This window comes from Bidens hawaiensis, unplaced genomic scaffold, assembly GCF_021521415.1.
Source record: "Bidens hawaiensis isolate Kalapana, Puna unplaced genomic scaffold, B.hawaiensis_p1.1 tig00031452_1, whole genome shotgun sequence".
Lineage (NCBI taxonomy): Eukaryota > Viridiplantae > Streptophyta > Magnoliopsida > Asterales > Asteraceae > Bidens > Bidens hawaiensis.
Window position 1 is genome coordinate 92,371 of NW_027495296.1, and position 25,178 is coordinate 117,548.

General features: G+C 36.0%; 1 protein-coding gene across 1 annotated transcript in view; it reads right to left on the reverse strand.

The window, feature by feature from the left end:
- Positions 1–1,105: 1,105 nt before the first annotated feature.
- The window catches only part of LOC143582102 (uncharacterized), a 34,456-nt gene continuing 10,383 nt past the window's right edge, over positions 1,106–25,178 (reverse strand). The window contains exon 5 of the mRNA XM_077064740.1: positions 1,106–1,540. Coding sequence (XP_076920855.1) covers positions 1,482–1,540 — 59 coding nt within the window. The 3' untranslated portion in view covers positions 1,106–1,481. The remainder of the gene's footprint in view (positions 1,541–25,178) is intronic.

Consider the following 25,178-nt stretch of genomic DNA (forward strand, 5'->3'; position numbering starts at 1 on the left):
TCAATCGCCCCTTTTTCATTAGACAAATATTTGTGTTCACATTTTTTCATTTAAAAAAATCAACATGCCCGTGTTCGTTTATGTTTGTTCGTTAAAAAAATAAAAAACCTACATATCTCAATTTAAAAAAAAAAATCAAACGCTAAAATATATAATGAGCGTAACAAACTAATACATATGCATTAAATTAAAACAAAAGTACGTTAAAAAATAGAATAAATCATCATAAAATAGCTAAACGATTAAAAACAAAAACTTAAATAAACTTGCGTAACACGGGAGGATCAAACTAGTGTGTGTATTACATGTATATTTCAAGGGTTGGATAATGACAACGACATAAATGATAAATCTTTAAATACTTTGTATGACTAAAATTACATATTAGAAGGGAATGGGCAGTCATGGGTATTACTCATGCACCTATCAATCATGTAGTGTCACCTCATTTATACCCTTAATTACCCACAACCATTACCCAAAAGCAACTTAGATCTTTATTAATTCATTTTAATTCTTCAATGGTTAACAATGAATAAATTTTGTGTGGCAAACATTTGCCATAAAATGAACTCATGCACCTTACCCACATAGAGTGACGTGATGTGATCATGTGGTTTGGAAGCCATACACTCTTGTCTCGTCATCTCTTATATATAATAATAAGAAATGAAAAGCTATTGTTCACAAATCTCTATAAATACAAATAAGTTCAAAGTATCACATATATAAATAAATTGATGAAATATGCATAAGTCATATGTTACATTTTGAGAATGGTTTATCTGTCATTTGACCAATCAAAATTAATAGAATGGGTAGTGCAATGAGCGAATTTTATAGAATGACTCAAACTCAATTGTCAAACCACGAGATAACATGTCCCAAACCTAGGTCATAAAAATCAAAAAGATACTTCTTTTATTATACATTTTGAAGCTATTAGAACCAATTTTTTTAAACGAAAATAGTTAAGACAATGATTTCATAATTTTCTATATACAAAATGAAGTTATAGATTATAATATACGTGTATATATTAAATGCAGTATACTATACTCAAAGAAATGTCTTTGAAAATTTATTTTTATTTAATATTTATTAGTAGTATTTATTAGTAATTATTAGTTGACATGTGACAAAGTAAGGGATTAGAAAGGCTTATGTAGTGTTACATAAGATGGAGAGGAGTTAGGAACCCCTGTAACATTAGATGTGTTCTTTTATTAGTAAGATAGATAGGATTTGATAAGTGACTGAAACTTAATCATCATGTCAACAAAGGTGGTAGTGTGGTACGCAATACCTTTATTAATAACGATACTAAAATTTCTTTCAAAACGAAACCAAAATAGGTGGTACTAATGCCTTTATTAATTACAATACTTAAGAAATATTGCATTTATTACCAAGTTTCAATACATTTATTTGCTGACACGAACACCTGCATGAGCCATTTCATGATCTTCAATCATTATTCATCAAACAATTGCATTAATATTCTTAAGGAACTCAAACATGATCTTCAATCCATCTTCATCTGACACAAGGTAAGTCAAATTTTTTGTTAAATAGCGGTAATTTATGTTACATAATTATTATGAAATGTTCATGTTTGGTTTTTAAGACAGATTACCCTCGTCTTATTGGGAAAACATACCAACGAGATGAGATAATAACAATGGATCTTATTTCTAAAATTTGGGATGTGTCAAAACTTCTTTCTTTATGATGACATACTTTTAAGTACAGTCTACTGGTCGCCTACCAGTCTACTGGTCAAATCGGATTTAAAAATTGAATGAGTTATAAATAATATGTTAACAACATTTTAAAAAGAATATGAAAAGATTTAGTTCAAATGAAATAGGTTCAAAGAGGCTTATAACCGAACCCGCTAGGAACTGGGTTCCTGATTCGGTCTTGAGATCGAAAATTAAGTATGCTATGGTGCTTGACGGTATGTGTTTTATAATATAATTTTAAGAAAAAAATGATCCATCCATGCATTAATCAAGTTATTATGAAATGAAAGGAAAAAGAAAAGTTAGAAATATAAGTAGTTTTCTAGGAAGACTAAGAATAAATCATAGTAATTGGATCATGTTAATCAATGATTGAGATTAAAATCACCAATAACCGACATAGTTTCCTAGAATTACTCATTAATCATTATAACCGACATAGTTTCCTAGAATTGTTCTTTCACCATCATTTGTAATGCCAAATGTCAAAAATTTGTTGGTTCTTACCATTCTTAGGAAACTCCATATTCTTATTTGAACCATTTTATATATATATATATATATATATAGAGGATTAGGATTATGTAAGTACTATTTTGAAATTGAGAACTTTGAGAAACATTTTAAACTACAAAAAAACTCTTTTTAACAAAAATTAAAAAAATTATAAACAAAAAAAGTCGAAAATAAAAAAAGTAAAAAAACCAAAAAAAATTATTTTTCATCCCGATTTTATAAAAAATATATAATAAAATTGAAAAAAAATATCGGTTTAACAAAATTATAAGCATATGTATAATACTTATTTTTTTTAATTTTATACATGTTTTTACACATATGTACAATTTAAGGTAAATGATAATGTACATATGTGTACATTACGTAACTAAAGATTTAATGAAATTATACACATGTATATAATAAGAAGTTTTTTTTAAAACCGGAATGAAATATAAGAATTTTGGTTTTTTTACTTTTTAAAAATTTTTGTTTTTTTTGTTTTATGATTTTTTAGAGGTTTTTTATTGGTTGAAAATAGTTTTCAAAGTTCTCAATTTTCAAATGGTTTTTTTAGTATCCTTACTATATATATATTCACTGTCTACATTTAAAGCCCTCATATCGCTCCCCTTTCTCGCGTGTCACAAATTGCTCCATTTAAAATGAAGGCCTCTAATTAATTTAATCGAAATTCGTGGGTCATGGGTCTACCGATGGGGTTTGGATCACGTCAAATAAAACGGGTTTTGTTTTTTTTCTCTTTTCACATCTCCATGTTCGTCACACTTTCAAAACCCTAATGAAGGCTATTTTAAGACAAATATCTATGTTCATGGGTTTTCATTTAAAAATGGATGTGTTCGTGTTCGTTCATGTTTGTTTGTTAAAAATCTAAAAAAACTACGCATCACAATTGAAATAGCTCAAACATTAAAATATAACGAACAATACAAACTAATTGTACTAAATCAAAACGAAATAAAATAAGTCACTACAAACAATAAAATAACAAAATGTTTAAAAACAAAAACCTAAATAAACCACTATAACAAGGGGCAAAAACTAGTGTGTGTGTATACACACAGACACATATATACACTAGATTTTATCCACCGTATTACGGGATTTATTTTACATTATTCGTTTATAATATTTATATATTTTTTGGATTTTAATCTTATTTATTGTAAATTAGTTATTATGAGATGGGATTAAATAATTCAAGAAGGATTGAGAGTAACGGTGAGACTTACATCACGCCTTCAGGCGAAAGCACTTATGTAAGTTTGGATTTAAATTGGGAACCTGCTTTAGCGGGGGATCGTGCTCATTCGGAAGAGGAGAGGCCAGTTCGTCCGAATAAAAGTCAGTCCTCGAGGTCGGTTGATAGTGAGTCAGAAACGTGTGAGTAGATGCCACAAAATTCTTGGTGACAAAGTTGGTGCGAGATTGTCACACGTCGACAAGATTGCGGACTCGATTGCTCATGAAAGGGTACAATTATGTAAGTCATGAATTTTATTTCAATTAATATTCATGGGCTAGGGGTTGTTGGAAAGGCGGGTTGAATAAATAGAATTAAGTTGGATTTTGGAGCTTCATTCTTGTCGCTCCAACAGACGATGTGTTCGGATCCTAAAGTAGAGGTGTTGGCTGAATTTTGGGGTGATTTTGGGTTTGAGTTTGATTGGGTTAACGCGGAAGGTAGGTCAGGGGGTAGTCAGTATGTGGGATTCAAAGGTGTTTCAGAAGGATTGTTCGATTAAGCATGATAATTTTTTGGTTACTTCCAGTTGGCTTCGAGATGGGAAAGGCATATTGAACATAATGAATGTTTATGCCCCTCAGAATAATAGAGTTAAAAGGGTTCTATGGTAGGAGATTATTCAGGAGCTTCAGTTGAGGCAGGGGTGGTGGGTTGTTTTTGAGGATTTTAATTATGTTCGCTTTCCCAAAGATAGAAAAATATACTATGTTTGATCCGGTGGGGGCCATGAATTTTAATGATTTTATTTTTGAAGAAGAACCCAGGGAGTACAACATGAAAGGTATGAAATATACCTACTTGGAAAGCAGGGAAGGTTGCAAATTAAGTAAAATAGATAGGGTATTTGTTTGCTCTGGGATATTCGCCAAATGCTTGTTTGAGAGCCCTTCCTAGAAAACGGTCGGATCACTCACCTTTGGCTCTTTCTTCGGTTGATAATAATTTTGGTCCGAAACCTTTTCGTTGGTTCAATTCTTGGCTGGATAGGCCTAATTGTGAAGAGGTTGTCGGTAAGGCATTGGACGGGTATACTTGTTCTGGCCCTCCGGATATGGTTCTTTTAAGAAAATTCAGGAGGTTGAGAGACATGCTTAGAAAATGGTCGAAAGACTGTTTTTCTAAGGAAAGGAAAGAAATGGTGATTCTTAAAGTGGAAAAAGAAGATCTTGAGTTGCGTATGGAAGAGAGACATTTATTAGAAGAGGAATTGTGGGTGTGGATGGAATGTAGAAAAAGCATCGAAGAGATTGAAATTTTTAAATGTAAATATATGAAACAAAAGTCTTGGGTCAGATGGTCTTCTTTTAGAGATGACAACTCAGCTTTCTTTCACAGTATCGTTAATGAGTGAAAGGCTAGGAATGTGATTCCTGGCTTGGAGATTGATGGGGAGTGGGTCTCTGAACCATCCCTAGTTAAGAAACATGTATTAATATTTTTTAGAGATCATTTCAAAGAAAAGATTAAAGTGCGACCACCAATGGAATGTGATGATATTAATAAGGTGCCAATGGAGTATAAGGATACTCTGATCGAGCCTTTCTTTAGAAAAGAGATTAAGGTGGTGTTTGTTTTTTTCCCAAAAGAGCTTCTTGGCCTCTTCTTTCTGCGCTGCGCAGACATTGCCCTTTGCAGACTGTTTGTTTTCCGAAGAAGTTTCATTAAAAAATGCCCGCGCGCCCACTTTCCGATGCAGACATGGTCCAACCACTTCTAGCCTCTTCTCACACATAATTTTCATCAGACTCTCATCTTTTCAAACCCTAATCTCATCCTCTCCTTTCCTCTATCACCTCCATTTCCCAGCCACCTCCACCCACCTTCCACCTCCGCCACCTCTGCCACCATCTCCTCTACCCACCACAGCCCACCGTCCACCTGTCGGAATACCGATGTTTGCAGGTACAAATTAGTATAAGATGAGTTAATAATAACTTAATGTCCACCGCCGGTTTACCCCCGGGAACTGAACAACCCGGAGATGGTGTCTTCGAGACATGTACAAATCAGAACAGATCTGTGTGTGTGTGCCGGAAGCATGTTGATGACTATGGTCATCTCTAAAGATTGAGCAACAGTGGAAATGGGTGCAGATTATTTAAGGAGTTGGTTGTTAGGTGAGTTGTGGTGAAACAAGCCGGAAAAATAAAGGTTGCACTATCTTTGCAAATTTGACATTTTCTTTTGTTTTGGTCTTTCTTATTTACCACAAATCAGTAAATCACAATAACTTTTTTTTTTGACACGCAATGTTTATGTTTACTCTTCAATTTAGCATATATAATATAATTTATTAGTTACATTAAATACCCATATTAGTTTTACAATTTATTCATAGACCATCCGATTAGAAGTTTTTGGTTCCACCACTAGTGGGCATGATAATGACGGTAGTAACCGATGATAGAGTGTGTAACAAATTAAGAGGTGGTCATGGGTTAAAATGTAAGCAACTCATGTTGGAAATGATTTATATTAGTGAAGTTGTCAATAGTTGTTTTTGTGTAGACATGAGTTTTAAACCTATCATGTTAGATTATATATATATATATATATATATATATGGATGAGATCTAAATGATAAATTAAGTTTTTTGTAAAAATTGATTTGAATGTTTGTAGAAATTGATTAGTTTGCATAATAGTTCAATTGTTATTAGTGCAATTGTTAGCAGCCTACAGACGTTAAAAAACAAACAATCTTCCTCTTGCAGACTGCAGAGGTTTGGTCCACCAGTTTTGCTACAGATGCCTGCAGATGTGGTCCGCAGACTGCAGACATTTTATCTCTTAAAAAACAAACAACACCTAAGGATGCAGTTTTTTGCTTGTGGTGCAGACAAGGCCCCTGGGCCGGAGGTTTTAATATCAAGTTTGTGAAGAGATTTTGGAGTTTCTTTGAGGGTGACTTCTTAAATGTTTTCTCTGACTTTCATGAGACAGTTTTGATTAGTTTTGGTTGTGGATCGGCTTTTATAACTTTGATTTCTAAAGTTTACACTCCTTTGGGACTCAAAGATTATAGACCTATTACCCATATAGGGATTATTAGTAAAGTGATCTCTAAGGTCCTTGCTAATCGTCTAAAAAAGGTTATGGGGTTCGTGATCTCGAAGAATCAATCGACATTTTTATGTTATCGTTTCATTTTTGATGGCCCTTTGATTGTGAACGAGCTTTTGGGATGGTTTAAGAAAAAAGACAAAAAAGGCATTTTTATTGAAGATTGACTTTGAGAAAGAATACGATAATGTGAACTGGAACTTTCTTTTATCTATAATGGTGCAAATGGGTTTTCCGGATCGATAGGTTCTATCGATTAGAGGGATTTTGGAGTCGGCTCGATCGGCGGTTCTAGTAAATGGTTCACCAACTTTTGAGTTCAAGTGTGAGAAAGGCCTCCGACAAGGAGACCCGATTTCCCCATTTCTCTTCTTGATTGTCATGGAAGCACTTTCGTGGGTTCTAAACAATGAAAAGTCGGTTGGTGAGCTTTCGGGTCTTCAACTTTCGGAGAATGAACAAGATATTACTCATTTGTTTTATGCGGATGATGCGCTTATCTTGGGGGAATGGTCGAGAGAAAACTTGGAGAAGACCGCTAGAATTCTTTGAGTTTTTTACATATGTTTGGGGGAATGGTCGAGAGAAAACATACGAATCAATCTTCATAAATCTAATCTTTTGGTGTAGGGACGACTGACACCGAGGTGGAAAATATGCTTGGCGTGTTGGGATGTAGAAGAGGTAATGTTCCTTTTAATTAGCTCGGTATAAAAGTGGGTGCGAACATGAATCGCATCACCAATTGGTTGCCAGTGATCAATGTGATGGAGACACGTCTAGCGACTTGGAAATCCAAACTGTTGTCTATCGGGGGTAGAGTTACACTCATTAGATCAGTGTTCGAAAATATCCCCGTATATTATTTCTCGTTTTTTAAGGCCCCGTGACTGTGATTAAAAAAATTGAAAGGTATTATGAGGAGGTTTCTTTGGGGTGGTACGAGTGAAGATAAAAAAACTTAATTGGGTTGCGTGGGATAGAGTTGCTAGAACTAAAAAGGCGGGTGGTTTGGGAATTAACCGTCTGAAAGAAATTAACGAAGCGTTACTTCTTAAATTGCATTGGATATTCAAGAAGGAAGCAAACAATTTGTGGAAGCAGGTCATTTTAGAATGTCACATGAGTAAAAACAACTAGTTGTCGCTTCCTCTCTCCTCTAATTCTTCTGGATGTTGGAACGAGATCGTGAGGGTGGGTGAAATATGCACTTCGGACAGTAAGAAGCTGAATTCTTTTTTCTATTGTTCGGTTGGTGATGGCAAGTCTATAAGGTTCTGGTGCGATTTGTGGATTGGAGAAACGCCTCTTAGAGAATCATGTCCTAATCTATTTAGATTAGAAAAATGTAAAGATTGTTTGGTTGAAAGCAGAATCACCCTTGGAAGCACCATTAAAAATTTGAAATGGAACTGGAAAAAAGAGACGGGGACAAATGAGGAGGTTGGAGAACTTTTTGGGCTTCTGAGCAGATCCATGATTACGTTTGGGATCTGGGAGTGGATTCGTGGAAATGGGTAGGTGGTGGCCCAGATAATTTTACGGTATATGCGGTTAAACAACTATTTATTACGTCTCGGAATTATAGCGATTTTTATAAAATGAGATGGAACGGATGGATCCCTTTGTAGTGCAATGTTATGGCTTGGCGATCGGAACTAGATAGACTCCCAACTAGGGTGGAATTGACGAAGATAGGTGTTATTTTACAAGATATAATTTGTCCGTTGTGTAGCGATTTACGGAAACATCGGCCCATTTATTTACTGCTTGCATTTTTGCATTGGAGGTGTGGGATCGGGTTGCGAGATGGTGTAGGTTACCTCCTCTATATGCGTTTGAGTTTAGGGATTTACTCTCTTTAGCAAAAGGTTTGAAGCTGCAGAAACATGAGACGAGAACGGTTCACGGGATTGTGTTAACGACTTAATGGTGTATTTGGATTGCTAGAAATGAGATGGTTTTTCAAAGGAAGAACGCTAAAGTGGTGGATGTTATCGCGAAGATTAAAGCTAGTTCGTTTTTTTTTTTGATTCGGAATAGATCTAAATTTAAATGTATAAAATGGAAGGATTGGTACGATTCCCCTTATATTTTAATGTAATTTTTGGTTTTTGCATGTGGTCATTAATTTGAAGACTTGCATTTGATTTGTTTTGGTGAAGGAAGTTGTTGGTGCAATATGCATGTAGTTCATTAGTCATTAGTTTATCGTGTCTGTAATCGGTATATTGTTTGTTATGTTTTGGTGAACTTGTTGGTTAATGTTTAGTTATTAGCGAAGTTAGCTAGTAGGCGAAGTTAGGGACAACTTCGCTAAATGTGTTTGGCGAAGTTGTCGCAGGTCTATATAACCTAACTTCGGCTTTATGTTTTGTAACTTTTGGGTCATAGTTTGTGGACGGCTGGTTTATTAGTTAAGAGCTCTAGAAGCTAATAACAAATAAGCCTTTGTTTTACTTGTTAGTGTTTACTGCGTATTTATTACGTTGTCTCGTATATACACTCGTAATCGTATACTTAGGGGATTCCGCACCCTCCGTGTATGAGATACTCCTGTGTAGATCCGGCTGGGAACCTACAATTGGTATCAGAGCATTTGCTCGTGATTGTGTGGTTCGGGATTATCACACGAGTGTTAAAATTGTTTTGCTAGACTTTTCGCGGAATCATTTCACGTAAAACATCGTTCATTCAGACCATTCTTCTACCATACTACCCTAGTCGCGCTTAGAATAATCTCAGTTGGTTGAATTATAATACAAAGAAGAAAAAGAATCATTGTATGATGAAAATAGAATAACCGCCCATTTTTTTGTGTTGTATATTTACGTGTATACACTATACAATCAACTATAAAAAAATTCTTTATCTATTTCTATTTTTAATAGAATAGATAGATAGGATAAGGGTTTTTTTGATAACTCTAAAACTGGCCTATAAAGCAATTTGAGAATTCTTTTGATATGGAATCATAGTCTAAATAGATAGAATCATGATCATTACCATCAAATCTTTCCAAATCAAATAAACAGTCTAATAATCAGATCCAATTGATCAGCGAAGTTGTCGTCAACTGTGTTTAGGGTTTTGGCGAAGTTGGGAAGTCGCGAAGTTATTGGAGAAGTTAACACACATCGAACTTAGTTAATACAATCTAACTTCGCCCTAAGCGAAGTTATTGTGTTGGCGAAGCTAACTTAACTTCGCCATCTACTGTTCACAGAACAAAGTTGGTATAGTTTCAACTCTCGTTTCGGTTAATCATGACTTAGATAAACATCACTGAACTGGTAAAGATGGAGGTTGAAGTTGGGTCAGTGACTAAAGCTCCAAAACTACTTAAAGGCACTGATTTTGTTGCTTGGAAAGACAGATTTGAGCAATACATGAAGTACCAAGATGCAAAGATGTGGGTATGTATTCAGGATGGTTATATTCCTCCAACAACAGAATTTGAAGGTCGTGAGCAACTAAAGAAGTATAATAAGATGGAGGATGACGAGAAGAAAATGTATGAAACAGAAAGTAAAGCATTAGCAGCAATAACCATGGCACTACCTCAAGAGATTCTACATACGTTCAGGAAGTACAAGTCTGCTAGAGAATTGTGGGAGGCGTTAGAAAACCGTTATGAAGGAAATGTCGGAATTCGAAACTCAAGACAAAATTGTTGAAAACTCAATTCTCGGTGTTCAAGTACTTTAAAAATGAATCACTTGATGACATCATCACAAGATACTATCATTTGATGACCGAGTTGAATAATTACTCCATAGAGTATACTGAGAGTGAGATTGTAGAAAAACTTCTGGATGTCCTTCCACCAAAAGGGGAGATGTACACAGTTTTGATGAGAGAAGATAAAGAATTTGAAAGCTTTGATTTGGAAAAGGTGGTCAAAAAGTTACGTAACTATGAGCTTAATATGATAAGGAAAGAGACGCCTACTAATCAGGTTCAGGATCCGGGAATGTATGGTGCAAAAGGCTCTCCAAACTCAGGTTCTAAAACAGAATCGACTGCTTATTACTCAGGTGGCGAACCAAACTCTACTCAAGATGGTCATGTGGTGATGAACATGGATCATATATGATTTTTTGCTGGTGGAAGTACTTCCTCAAAACGTCAATCTTCAGTTGGTAACTATCCCCCAAGTTCTTCAAATTTGAATTACTTAAAGATGCCTATGAGTGTAAAATCCGCTGAACAACAGTTTGCACTTTATGCCTCTTTCATTGCTTCTTATGATAACTACATCAAAGGAAAGATAGTTGACCCTGCAACCATGGATGAGGATAATGATCAGATAGATGTTGATGACATGGAGGAGATGGATCTGCAGTGGAAAATGGCTATGATAGTGAGAAGGGTGAAAAGGTTTAGGAAGAAGACAGGAAGAAAGTTCGTGGGAGAGAGACCGGGGTTTGACAAATCCAAAGTTCATTGTTACAACTATCAACAAAATGGGCACTTTGCAAGAGAATGTACTAATGAGAGGGTTGAAAAGAGTCAGAATAAGCCTACTCCTCAGAGTAGAAATGGTGATGAGACAAGAGCCATGGTGTCTCAACAGGATGGAGGATATAATTGGAGCATCCAAGTGGAAGAAGTGATTGAACAAGCTAATCTGGTGAATATTGTGACTGTAATATGTGAAAAAGAACCATTTGAGGACCAAGCATACATGGCAGAAGTGAACGATCAGCTCTCAGAGGTATGTTCTGAACCTCAGTGTGAACAATGTGAGAAACTGTCTGAACAATTGAATGCTTTAACTGATCAGTATGTAAGTTTGGAAAAGGAGTTAAAATGTTTAAAAGAAGAACACCACTATTCTAAACAAAAGGAAAATAGTTATTCGGTAAAAATAAAAGCTGGTGAAAAAGACATAAGATGCCTTAAGGCCACTCTAGCTGAGAAAATACAAGTTATTGATATAAGTTATGAAGTAGTGGAAGAAAAGACCAAACTTATAGCTAAAAAGGATAAACAGATAGCTGATTATCAAGTAAAAGTGGTGGAACTAAGTAGAAAACTTGAACAGTTTTGGAACTCTTCCATGATGCTTAATCATGTCCTAAGTGTTCAACGTTCTCCTAACAATAAAAGGGGAATTGGATTCACGGAAGTCACACCACCTTTTAACAATAATTATACTTATAATCCTTGTAATCAGCCATCTGTATGTGTTGAGACTGATCAGACCGTAACATGTAGCATAAACTTCAACACTTCACCCATTAAGGTCCAAGCAAGCAATACCGACGTTAATATAACCAATCATGGGAAGGTTGATAAGGATATTAACGAATTGATTCAGACAAATTCTCCAGTCACAAATCAAGATTTCAATTCTAGGAAGTCTGTCTACTCTGGTAAAGTGGATGATGAAGTTGTGTTACAAAAAAGGGGGAAGAATTAATTTTAGTGAAAAGAAATCATCTTTAAATCCTTTCGTTCCCCCCTATGTGAAACAAAATATCAGTAAACCAACCTCATCTTCTGCGGCTACTCCTGAAAAGGATGTTCGGATGAACACAAATAATCCGAACAAAAGTTTCTTCAGATGTCATAACAAAGGACACGTTGTCAGTACTTGTCCAATGAAAAGAAAGAAATCTAAGGGTATGAGGCCAACTAAAACTGAGAATAAAACAAAACTTAAAACTGGTGTTGAAAAAAATGTCAAATCTACTAACTTTAACCATTGGGCAAACCCAAGATTCCAAAGACACCAGCCTCGTTCTTTCCCAGTTAATCATAGAACGCGTAACTTTGAAACATCCAAAACTTTTAATGCTAGAAACTCAAGGATGTTTGGCTGGTCTCAAAATCGTTTCTCTAGAAATCGTCCTGTCAGATCAAATGGCAACTTTCCTTAAAGGAATTTTAGGCAACCTTCGATTTGGTTGCCGGTTAACAGGTTTGACCAACCCAAGACGAGGAGGTCTTGGGTCCCCTGCTTTTAATTCGTTCCTTTAACTGTGCAGGAACTGTCGAATAGGACTGTGAACAACATGTGGTTTGTCGACAGTGGCTGTTCCCGGCACATGACGGGTAACAAGAAATTGTTACATGATTAGAAGGTTGTACAAGGAGGAAGAATAAGTTTTGCAGGGGAAAGTGAAGGAATAAATTCAGGCATCGGTACAGTTACTAACGGAAGGATCAAGTTGGAGAAGGTTAATTTTGTGGAAGAATTGAAACACAATCTTCTGAGTGTTTCTCAAATCTGTGAACGAGAATACACCGTGCACTTTACAAAGAACGAAGCACTCGTGCTTCATCCTAGTTTCAAGATCTCTAAAAATTGGGTTGTCATGAAAGCTCCAAGAGAGAAGAATACATATGTGATGGATATGAGGTCCACCAAGATAGCGACAGAGGAATCATGCCTTTTGTCTAAAGCAACAGAGTCTAAGTCGGAATTGTGGCACCGGAGAATGGGACATATCCATCTACGTAAAATGAATTACATAGTCAAGAATGGTTTGTTGCTAGGGGTTCCATTGAAGAATTTCAAATTTGAAGATCAATGTTTTTCATGAGAGAAAGGAAAGCAGCACAAAAAACCATATCACTCCAAGCTGATTAACTCAATTGTCACACCTCTGGATTTGCTTCACATGGATCTCTTTGGTCCCATAAATGTTAAAAGTTTGGGTGGAACGTCTTATTGCTTAGTTGTAATTGATGACTACTCACGATACTCGTGGGTGTATTTTCTGAAAGTTAAGGATGAAGCAGTGCAGTTGGTAATTAATCTGATTACCAAAGTGGAAAATATTGTTGGTGGAAAGGTAAAGTTCATCAGAAGCGATAACGGCACAGAGTTCAAGAACTATCAAATGAAGATTTTTTGTCTGCGGAAAGGGATAGAACATCAATTTAGTGCACCATATACTCCGCAACGGAATGGAGTGGCTGAAAGGAAGAATAAAATACTAATCGAGGGCGTCAGGACTATGCTGGCAGATGCTAAACTTCCCGTGGTGTTCTAGGCTGAGGTTGTCGCCACAACCTGTTATATCCTTAATCGTGTTTTGACCGTTAAAAGATTAAACAAAACTTGTTATGAATTAATGCATGGTCAAAAGCCTAATCTGAAAGGTCTCGAACCTTTTGGGTTCCCAAGTTCGATCTTAAAGACTAATTTAAAATTTGGTGAGAAAGTCGACAAAGGTATTCTTGTTGGCTACGTGGTTGGGTCTCCCAACAGAAGAGTCTTTAATTTATCGAACAATAAGGTTGAGGTGGTCTGTAACACTAACATTACCAGTTACAAGTTGCCAAAGCCTAGCATGGGACCAGAGGAGGCTTTTGATTATGATAAATTGTCTAAGTCTTTTAATTTACCATATATTGAATTTGCAGATATAGAAGAAACGATGGCCACTCAGATGCTAATTGATGAAGAAGAGGCCATCATGCATCGTCCAAAGTTTGAAGATAAAAATTCTAACGTGTCCAGTGCTGTAGAAACACCTGTTGTCTCAAGTGATGATCACTTTATAAATCCGTTTCACACTCAACATAATGCAGATGAACTTACTCCTAACCTGGGTGAAGACTTGGAAGTTTCTTCTGTCCAAACCACAAGAATCCACAAGAATCATCCCCTGGAGAATGTGATTGGTAATCCTTCCGATGGAGTGCCAACCAGAAGTAGCTTGGAAGAAAATGCATGTGTGTATGTGAGCATTAAAGACACTGGTATTATGAATGAATGCTTGTATGCATGCTTTATCGTTCAAATAGAACCGAAAAACTATCAGACGGCGTTGAAGGATAGCTCTTGGGTTGAAGCCATGTAGGAAGAATGGGCTCAGTTTAACAAAATGGAGGTATGGCAGTTGGGTGAGAAGCCACGAGATGTGCATACAATCGGTACTAAGTGGGTATTCAAATGCAAGAGAGATGAGAAAGGGGTAATCGTCCGGAACAAGGCGAGATTAGTAGTCAATGGACTTAATCAACAAGAAGGGATCGACTACAATGAGGTGTTTGCTCCTGTGGCAAGACTGGAGGCAATTCCACTTTTCTTGGCCTTCGCTGCTCACAAAAGGATGAAGGTGTTTCAGTTAGATGTTAAGAGTGCTTTTCTGAATGGTAAAGTCGACGAAGTGGTATATGTCGAGCAACCTCCAGGCTTTCCAGATCCAGATTTTCCAGATCATGTGTACAAACTCAGCAAAAGCATTATATGGTCTACATCAAGCTCCACGCGCTTGGTACGCAACTTTATCTGACTACCTACTGGTGAATGGCTTTGTGAGAGGAAAGATTGACGGTACCCTGTTTGTGAAGTGGAACGGGAAGGACTTTCTTCTTGTCCAGGTCTATGTGGACGATATTATCTTCGGGGCATCAAAGATTTCTATGTGTCTGGAATTTAAAGCGGTCAGGATGAAAAGATTTGAGATGAGCGCCATGGGTGAACTAACTTTCTTTTTAGGTTTACATGTAGATCAGAAGAAGGATGCAATGTTTATTCATCAAACTAAATATGTTCACGACGTGCTCAAACGATTCAAGATAGAAGAAAGTACTCCGTATGATACTCCAATATGTGTCAACCACAAACTGGGTGCTGACTCTGACAGTGATGAAGATGTGGATCCCACTCAATATCGTACATTAATAGGTTATTTAATGTATCTAACTGCTTCTAGACCTGATATTATGTTTGCAGTTTGTATTTGTGCACGTTTTCAGGCTAATCCAAAGGAGTCACACATGAAAGGCGTAAAGAGAATACTTTGGTATCTCAAAGGAAAACCTAAGTTGGGTCTCTGGTATCCAAAGGGAGGTGAACTGGATCTAGTAGCAAACACCGATTCTGACTATGGAGGCTGTAACCAGAATAGGAAGTCGACTACCGGTGGATGTTAGTTCCTTGGAGGTAGATTGGTGTCGTGGCAATGCAAAAAAGCAGACCTCGGTAGCAATATCCACATGTGAAGCAGAGTATATGTCAGCATCCAACTGCTGCTCCCAAGTTTTGTGGATACAACAACAAATGCGAGATTATTGTCTGAATTTCACTCATACTCCTATTTGAATTGATAATGCTGTTGCTGTCTCAGTAACTAACAATCCCGTAAAGCATAGTAAAACTAAACATATTGACATTCGTCATCATTTTATACAGGATTGTGCTGAGAAGAAATTAATCGTGCTTGAGAAGGTTGACTCTTTGGATAATTTTGCCGATCTTTATACAAAAGCTTTTGACCGTTCTCGTTTTCAAAACCTTATTGAGTTAAATGGGATGATCAATCCTGAGTAACTGTGTCTTTTTGTTATGTCAAAAAAAAAACATTTCACTCTCACTTAGAATTATGTCAGCTACTCAAGTTGGAAGGATATATACTTGTATATGTTTGGTCCTCTGATCTACTTGTAGATTCAATAGGATAGCCATTCACCTGAAAACTGAAAGCGTCTGGGGTGATTGTGATGTGTTTTATTCCTTCGCTGAAAACTACGTCGGTAGCTTTAAGTTTGAGGGACACATATTTATATGTGTTTGGTCCTGTTAACTAACTGGACCTACAGGATAGCCATTCACCTAAGAACTAAGAAGTGACGAGCGATTGAATTTAAAATGTATTACTGTTTTCTCTAGGAAGTGATATAATCATTCAGTCTATAGCTTTTCAAGAAGCTTCAAAGTTGGTTTTTAAATTGAAAATTGATTCAACCTTTGGAAAATGATAGATAAATTGATTTTGTATGCCTAACGGGTGAAGTTATTAAGCTTAAAAGGCTTTAGAACAGTCATTGTTTGGCAAGGTAGCTTTCCATTATGCGTAAAAGTTGAAGTGATACAAACTAAATTTTCTAGATTTAATGTGGAGAGTCATTTTGAAGAAATGTGCATGTCTCCACATATATCTTTCCGAATGATAGGCAGAAAAGTGATTACCCAGTCATACATGAGCCCGTTAGTGTCTTGATCATAAAACAAAAATATATTCTGTTTCTTTACTTCAGTTATAGCAAAAAAAAATGTTATATGAAGTTATTGCCATTGCAATTCAAAAGCCTAATACTACAAGTATGAGGCACTTAAATGAGTCCTGCACACACTTAATGAAAGGCATGTAAAGCAGAATCTCATGTACATCCATTGATCAAGCACTAGGGGGTTGAACTCAAATTGGGATGATCTGGGGAAAGCCAAATACGCCTTGAGAATAGATAGGAGGCATCACAGGTCCATAAGTGATGTCCATCTAAATTCTGTGCCTAATTGAACGTAACTCGTATCAAGGAAGCAATGAAAATCATGCTAAGTTTCATATACATGCCTTCAACCTGTTTCTCTATGTCATAATAATGCTGAACACGAATCCTTGTGACAACACCTTAATCAATATGATTCCATGTTCGGATCTTTTTATAAACGCACTGAGTGCTCTCAAAGACTGAAATTTGATCCCGCCAACCTTAATTTTCTTTATTTTTGAAGCAGTTTTTCTATTAAATCACGGGCTACTCGTTATTGAGCTATGCTTTGTCAAATGTTTAATATAATGTAACTTCGCTATGGCGAAGTTGTCAATAAGGGCGAAGTTGCCCTAACTTCGCCTCCAGGGTTCTCTTAAACTATATAAATGTCACAATGGTCAAACAAGGTCAAACCAACTACCTTAAACCCTCGGCGAACTTATCTTTCGAATCAACCTTGTCCAAATCTGTTTTTGCTCTTCTAAGGTTTATAACCCCTTGTTGATTCATAACTGAATATCTGGTTATGTTATTTCTTTCTAAACATACGATGTTAGTGATTTTTTCTTGATATTGACAAACGGCAATTAATTCTCCTTCATCGTTGTTGGTTATGATTAAGCGTGTTGCTGGTAGCCTTTATCGGACCCTAGATATTCAGCGATGATCATCTGATTGTCTTCATTTGCACAAAAGAAAAGGGGGTGCTTAATTCTTTGCTGTTCAATGAGCGAAGTTCCATACAGGCGAAGTTATTTTAACTTCGCCTAGTTATTAACTTCGGCCCCTTTATTATCACAGATAATCTTCGCTGGACATCTAACTTCGCCATTAATATTTCAGGCGAAGTTAACAACTGTTAACGCATTTTCCTAACTTGGATCGTTTTGAACTACAGATATGGCTGAGGTTGCCGGTGCTGGTGGCACAGGTGGTGATGGAGGAGACGGAGATAAGAGGAAATTCTTTCTGGGTCACAACATGTATGTCACTTTAGACAAAGATACTCGTGGAGCTGAGGATTACGCGTAGATTATTTTGTTTCTCATACGCTCATGGATTCTTCCGATCTCTTTGCCGAATATTGAAGATTTTTGGAGAACGGCTGAGTATGATTGTCGTGTGGAGCCTCCGGTTATGCGTGCTACTGTTAATGACAAGTAGTAAATTTTTCAGCCAATCAGATACGGGAAGCTCTACAATTCGGGAATGAAACTACTCAGGATCCTACTGAGTATCCAGTGACTTTTAGAAACGGGGCATTTCTTCTCATGGGTTACTCAAGTCATTTGGAAGACTCTCAACTTCGAATGGGGTTTCTGCTAGACCAATGGCGTTTCTTTATGCATGTGTGATTGTGTGCATGTCTGGTCGAAAAGCTAGTTCTGATGGTATGGGTGCGACAATTCAATCTGCTAGGACCACGTTGACATACAATAAAACGTTTAGCTTTGGTCAATTGGTGTTTTATGAGATCGATCGTCAACGGAGGGCAGTGGCTCGGGAACGATTATTGATGTATCCCAGGTTTTTATAGATGATACTTAATCACGTAGCTCCGAATCTTCCACAGCGTCGTCCTGTTTCTTTTGTGGAAAGTGTGAATAAGATAATCTTTGCTCAGTGTCGAACTTCAAGTTCACGGAGTAACGTTGACCGTCGTCCGAGGCACACCGCTTTGTTTGGGTCTCTTGTGAATCCAGCCTACGTTTCTCCACCAGATGATGGATTTGCTGATCCTGTTCAAGGACAAGCTGATATCCTACAACCACCTCCTGTGGTTTAAGATGCTCAAGTTCAAGATGCTCCAGTTCAAGGTCCTCAGGTTTTGGATGATCCACTTATTGCCCCTGCTATGTCTTCCGCAGAGGAGGTAGATCTTGATGCTGCCTTTGGTGGGAAAGGATTTTTCGATATGTCTGCAGTTGATACTTCTGAAGTTCAAGCTTCGTTGGTTGATGTGTCTGGGGTTCAGGTTCCGTTGGTTGCTACGTCTGTGGGACCATTAATACCATCAGCTGAAGATTCTGAAGAAACCTTATTTGATTCGTCAACAGATAAGGCACAGAGGGTTCTAGCCACTCAGGAAAGGATACAGGGGAAATGAAAGAAAGATTCTGATGATGACAGTGACTTTGATTATGAGAAAGAGTTGTATACTCTAGTCCGTAGATCCAAAAAGGCTAGGGCTGGTGAAAGCTCGAGCGTTGTTCACTTTGCTCCTCCACAGGTCTGGTATGTCTACACTTGTACCATCCTCATCTGCTCCGTTACTAGTGATATCTGGTATACCAACGGTGGCTTTGTCAGCACCGCTATTGTACCATCTACGGTTGAGATGTCAGCGCCAGAGATTGTTCCTTTACTAACGCGTACTGTTACTCCATCTGAAGTGGTGGCCATGTTTGTTTAATCTACTTTGGTGGCTACTGTTGGGTCCTCGGTTACAATTCCACCACCGGTTACTACTCCGTCTATATCAGAGATACCAGTAACCTTGGGTATCCCACCACCGTATTCTCAGGATATCTCTCATATGTCCTTTGCATTTGATACTTCTATATCAGATTCAGAGCAGATAGCGGCTCTGGAACGTGTTGTAGCTGAGCAATCAAAGATCAATCTCATTCAAACTCAGGCTATTCAACATTTTGTAGCTGAAAATCAAATTCAGTCGTCTCTCCTGATCGAACATGGTAAAAAATTTTATGCTCTTAAGCAGTTCTTAGCATCTCAGGGGGGAAAGTAGTTGCAAAGGAGACGAATTGAGGACAAAGAGGAGGGACAAAAGAGATGATGATCCCAATGCATCGAAAGATGCAGGTGGTGAGCTGCCAAGAACTGAACAAACTCTTGGGGCTTCCACATCTCAGGAGGAGTCTACTGCTCCGTCTGGCAGTGCAGGTGGTGAGACTGTTGTGGTGGATGATGAGGACGATACGGTTGAGGATGTGTTATCTTTTAGTGAGATTGAAAAGATTGGCGAACAGATTGAGATTGACGGTGGTTTAGAAGAAGTTAAGATACCGGATGTTAGTATTGAACATGATATTCCTAGTGGTGGTCAAGAACAGTTGAGTCAAGATGACAGTGTGTCGGGTGATTCTGAATGGGAGGAACAACCTAGGTGGAAAGAAGAATGTGTTCATTGGTTTGTCAAGACAAAGAAACCAGTGGTACTTCCGATGTTCAAGATGAGTTATAATATCAAAGGATGTGCTGAGTCGAAGAAAGGAATCATCTGTTGGCTTTATGATGATCAACTCAAGTTGTTTGTGGTTAAGAGGTATTATGGGATTCAGTACTTTTCAAAGAAGCTGAGGTCGTTCAACACATTGCCTGAATGTGAGGTGAAGGATTTGGCACGTCTGAGGTTGATTAATAGGAGTGAGGATATGTTGTTAAAGCCTCGGAAGGGTAAATTGATTGAAGATACTGAAAGGGGGTTGCGAGTAGATTCTTGGATGGTGATGAAGTACAAACCTGTTTGATGTCTAAAAGAGGTTCCGATGAAGACAATGCCTCCGGATGTGATGAAAAACCTTAAATGGTGGTATGTTGACTGCCAAACTGCTGAAGCTGTGATGGAAGATCAGGATGAACTAGAGATCTTAAGGGTGTATGATCCTATGCACCTGGTTAACTTGTCTAAAGCTGATTTGCAGGTACTAAATGAAAAGAAGATCTTTTATATTCCTGCTTGGAAATATGAGGCAAAGAAGTATCAAAGGGTGGTCTTAGTTTGTGTGAGACACGGTGTGCATGCATAAAGATCGTTGGTACAGCTTTTTGGATTACAAGACGAGACGAAGCTATAAGAGAAATGAAGCTACTGCCAAGGGGGAGTCTGTTGGTGCAATATACCAGTAGTTCATTAGTCTTTAGTTTATCGTGTCTGTAATCAGTATATTGTTTGTTACGTTTTGGTGAACTTGTTGGTTAATGTTTAGTTATTAGCGAAGTTAGCCAGTAGGCGAAGTTACGGACAACTTCTCCAAGTGTGTTTGGCGAAGTTGTCGCATGCCTATATAACCTAACTTCGGCTTTATGTTTTGTAACTTTTGGGTTATAGTTTGTGGACGGCTGGTTTATCGGTTAAGAGCTCTAGAAGCTAATAACAATTAAGCCTTTCTTTTACTTGTTAGTGTTTACTACATATTCATTACGTTATCTCGTATATACACACGTAATCTTATACTTAGGGGATTCCGCACCCTCCGTGTACGAGATACTCCTGTGTAGATCCGGCTGGGAACCTACAAAAGTTTATCTTTTATAAAAAATAAATAATATACTTTTGATTTGATGATGGAAGGGTTCATAAATAAATGAGATGTTATAACCATGTTTAAAAGATATATGGGTTTGGTGAGACCTATGACCCGCTTATTTTTTTTACTATAAAATTGTTTATTAATTATAAATAATATCTTTTTAAAATAAAATATTAATTTTTAGTACATCCTTATTTTATAAAATTTTCATATCAAATATTTGACGAGATTAATTTTTAATTTAATAAGATGTTATAGCCCGTTTAAGGGCTATCTAGATTTGTTGTGACACATACCTATGAATCCGGGTCAAATTCATGAGAAACCTCAATTTGCAAAAAAAAAACAATCTTGTGGTTTGAGAGAAAGTAGGTAGTAACTAGAGAGCTTTTAAAGTTTTCAATTATATATATATATATATAAATATATATATATATAAATATATATATATATATATATATATATATATATATATATATATATATATATATATATATATATATAGGATGAGGATCATAAAAGAACCCTTTAGAATTTGAGAACTATTTTGACTCACAAAAAAACCCTTTAAAAATTTAAAAAAAAATTATAAAACAAAAAAAAAAGAAAATTTGTAAAAAAGTAAAAAAAAAAACCAAATATTTTTATTTTTCTTCCCGGTTTTATAAAAATAATAAAAAAACTAAATTATACAAATATGTATATTTGTATTTAATCTCGATTTACATAATGTACACATATGTACATCATTATTTATCTTAATTGTACATATGTGTATAAAGAATAACATGTATAAAAGTTAAAAAATAAGTATTATGCATATGTATATAATTTTGCTAAACCAAAATTTTTTTGAAATTTTTTTTTTGAAACTGAGATAAAATATAAAATTTTTTTGGTTTTTTTACATTTTTTATTTTTGCATTTTTTTTTGTTTTATAATTTTTTTATTTTTTTTAAAATGAGTTTTTTTTGTCCAAAATGGTTCTTAAAGTTCTCAATTTTAAAATAATTCTCACATGATCCTAATCCTATAGATATATAGAGATAAGTTAACATACAATAATATGTTAATTGTACAAAACGTACACGATACTCTACACCGTCCATTTCAATTCCAAAGTGAAACTACGTGGTGGCATAAATGTAAATAACCTAAAATTAATTCACGGTTTCTTCGTCCACTTGTCTCTTCAATTTCTCCATATCAATATGCAAGTCGAACATCAAAATCAAATTACAGTAAACCCAGAACAAATTTAAACCATAAAAATCATTCGATTTTTAAATACAAAATTACTAATTCAATTTGAGTGGACCATGCCAATTATCTTTAGTTAAGCATTTGAATTTCTATTATACTCTGAAATAGAAAATTGCACTTAAGCAAACCAATAATTCAACTTGAGTGGACCGTGTCGTATATATATATTTTTTTGAACGACCAACCAAGTAACGCTGGGTACTCCGTGCGTGGTCTCTATTGGCCAAAGGTAGCCCGAGTCGGACACTATTCCGGACGGACGAAGCCCCTATCGGTCCACCCTATTGAGGGATTCACCGGATAAAACCCGACCCCCACGCCCGCCTAACGGCGTGACAGCGAGGAGCCGGTAAAACCGGGTGAGATCAGGACTCGAACCCTAGCAAGCCAGGGTCATCCCTCATATCTCTCATAGAAATTGGTGATAGTGAGGTTTAAACCCCTTACCTCTCACTAGTAAAGTGAGTGCTCTACCATTGAGCCACATCCAATTTATAAACCATGTCATATATTGATACCGTGATTTGCAAAATGTGTTGCAAACTGAATTAAACAATAAACATTGTAATGCTTAAAAAATTCGAATACAACTCTAATTAATCGTAACTACTAAACATAGTACTTTTTTATTACACTATATTTACAAACGTACTTCCATTTTCATTTATACGTTTAAACAAAAGTGTATTAAAATCTATGAAATTCGAAGCAAAACTTAAAACTAAGAAGTTTAAAACAAAAACTAAGAAGTTCATAACAAAAATTTAAGAAGTTTAGTTCAAAAAATTAAACACCTAGAAACAACAAAATTTAAAAACACTAAAACATACCTTTAAACGTCCAGAACAAAAATCTAAAAAGTTCATAACAAAACTTAAAACTATGGAGTTCAAAAAAAAAACTAAAAAGTTCAGAACAAAAACTAAGTAATTCAAAACAAAATTTTAAGAAGTTCATTTCAAAAGATTAAACACCCGGAAGCAAAAAACTTTAAAAACACTTGAACAAACATTTAAACGTTCAGAACAAAAATCTAAGAAGTTCGGAACAAAACTTAATACTAAGAAGTTTAGAACAAAAACTAAGACGTTCAAAACAAAAACTAAGAAGTTCAAAACAAGAAATGAAGAAGTTTAGTTCAAAAAATTAAACACCCAGAAACTAAAAACTTTAAAACACTCGAACAAACCTTTAAACGTTCAAAAATCTCTTATATAAATTGGTGATAGTGAGGTTTAAACCATCAATCGACCGTCAATTTGATCATTGATTCCATCATATGAACAAATATGGAACGTATTTGAAGTTCTGCAAATGGGTGTCTACAAATGGTGTATTTCAATTCAATTCAATTCAATTGAAGTAGTATCTCCAAATGACGACGGTGACGATGGTTGAATTGGCGTAACAGTTAATTAGGATGGAAACAAATTAAAATAATTTACAAATTTTTCACCTCGTGTTTTTGAAATCAATGGTTTAGGGTGTCACGTATATAACATATGATAAGAGATTATTGTATTGGGTCCTTTATCTATTATATATATATATATATATATATATATATAACTCTTAAATTAATTAAGAATCTTAAGAAACTCTTAATAACTAACGTTTTTTTCTAAAAAAACAATTGTATGTTCATATCGTTGGAGTGTTGTTTTATCACTTCTTATATCAATATTTATGATTACAGTTATTAAAATTAGTTTTTGCACATATATTTATGGTTTAAAATACATATGTAAATTTGTTACTACATATATTTTACACGTGTAAACTTGTGATTTATATATGTAATCAAACCTTTTTTAAAATATGATAAAACTAGTCTCAAATAAAGTAAATATATAAAAACAATTTTAAAAATATTTTAAGTTCTAAAATGATACCATATGCGTATGTATATATATATAGAAAAATTCCAATTTGCCTCCCTGGAAAATATCATTGCGAGATGGAATAACCATTGAAAAAGAATTTGCGCATGTTGCGCACCTGTGTTTCTCCAGCGGGTTTTTTGGCTCCTTTCCGTTAGTTGACCGTCGTTGACTGACGGATGCCAAGGGCATTTTGGCAATCATCTCTTAATAATAATAATAATAATAATAATAATAATAATACTAATAATCTTATCATCATCATTAATCATATCATCCTCATGTCCTCATATCCATATCCATAATAATAATAATAATCAAAATCTAAATTTGATTTATACTAACAGCAACATAAAATTTCATATCCATCCATAACAATTCCTTTTTCATCTGAATCTCATAATCATCCTCATATGCATAACATAAACCACTTTGAAACTATCAAACTTTAAACCCTTTCCAACTAGTGAGTTTAGGGTTTCAAGATTCTGGAATCAAGATTGTAAATTGAAGAAATTATGAAAACGATGATGGTGGCGGCTAGAGAGAGATGTGTGGCGGCGATAGCTCTACGGTGGTGTAGGAGACCGGTTCGTTTTTCCGACAATAGGAAGACGGCGGTGGTGGCGCTGGATAGGGTTACCGCCAGCATGAACTGTTACCGGATGAAGATGGTGGTGGTGGTGGCGGCTAGGGTTCCAAAAACAGGAAGACGGTGATGGTGGCGGCTAGGGTTTCTGGGTCACCTCCGTCCAAATTCAAATCCGGACATTTTTCTTGAACTTCTGGCAACGTATTCTTGATTTTCCGACGGTCACTTCCGTCGGAATTATGTTTTAGGGTTTGGGGTTTATGCGTTTAGGGTTTCCGGGTTTGGTGAAGGGGGTACGTTGGTGGTGGTGTGAGTATGATGATGATGAAGATCTAGGTTTGGTGTTGTATGATGAT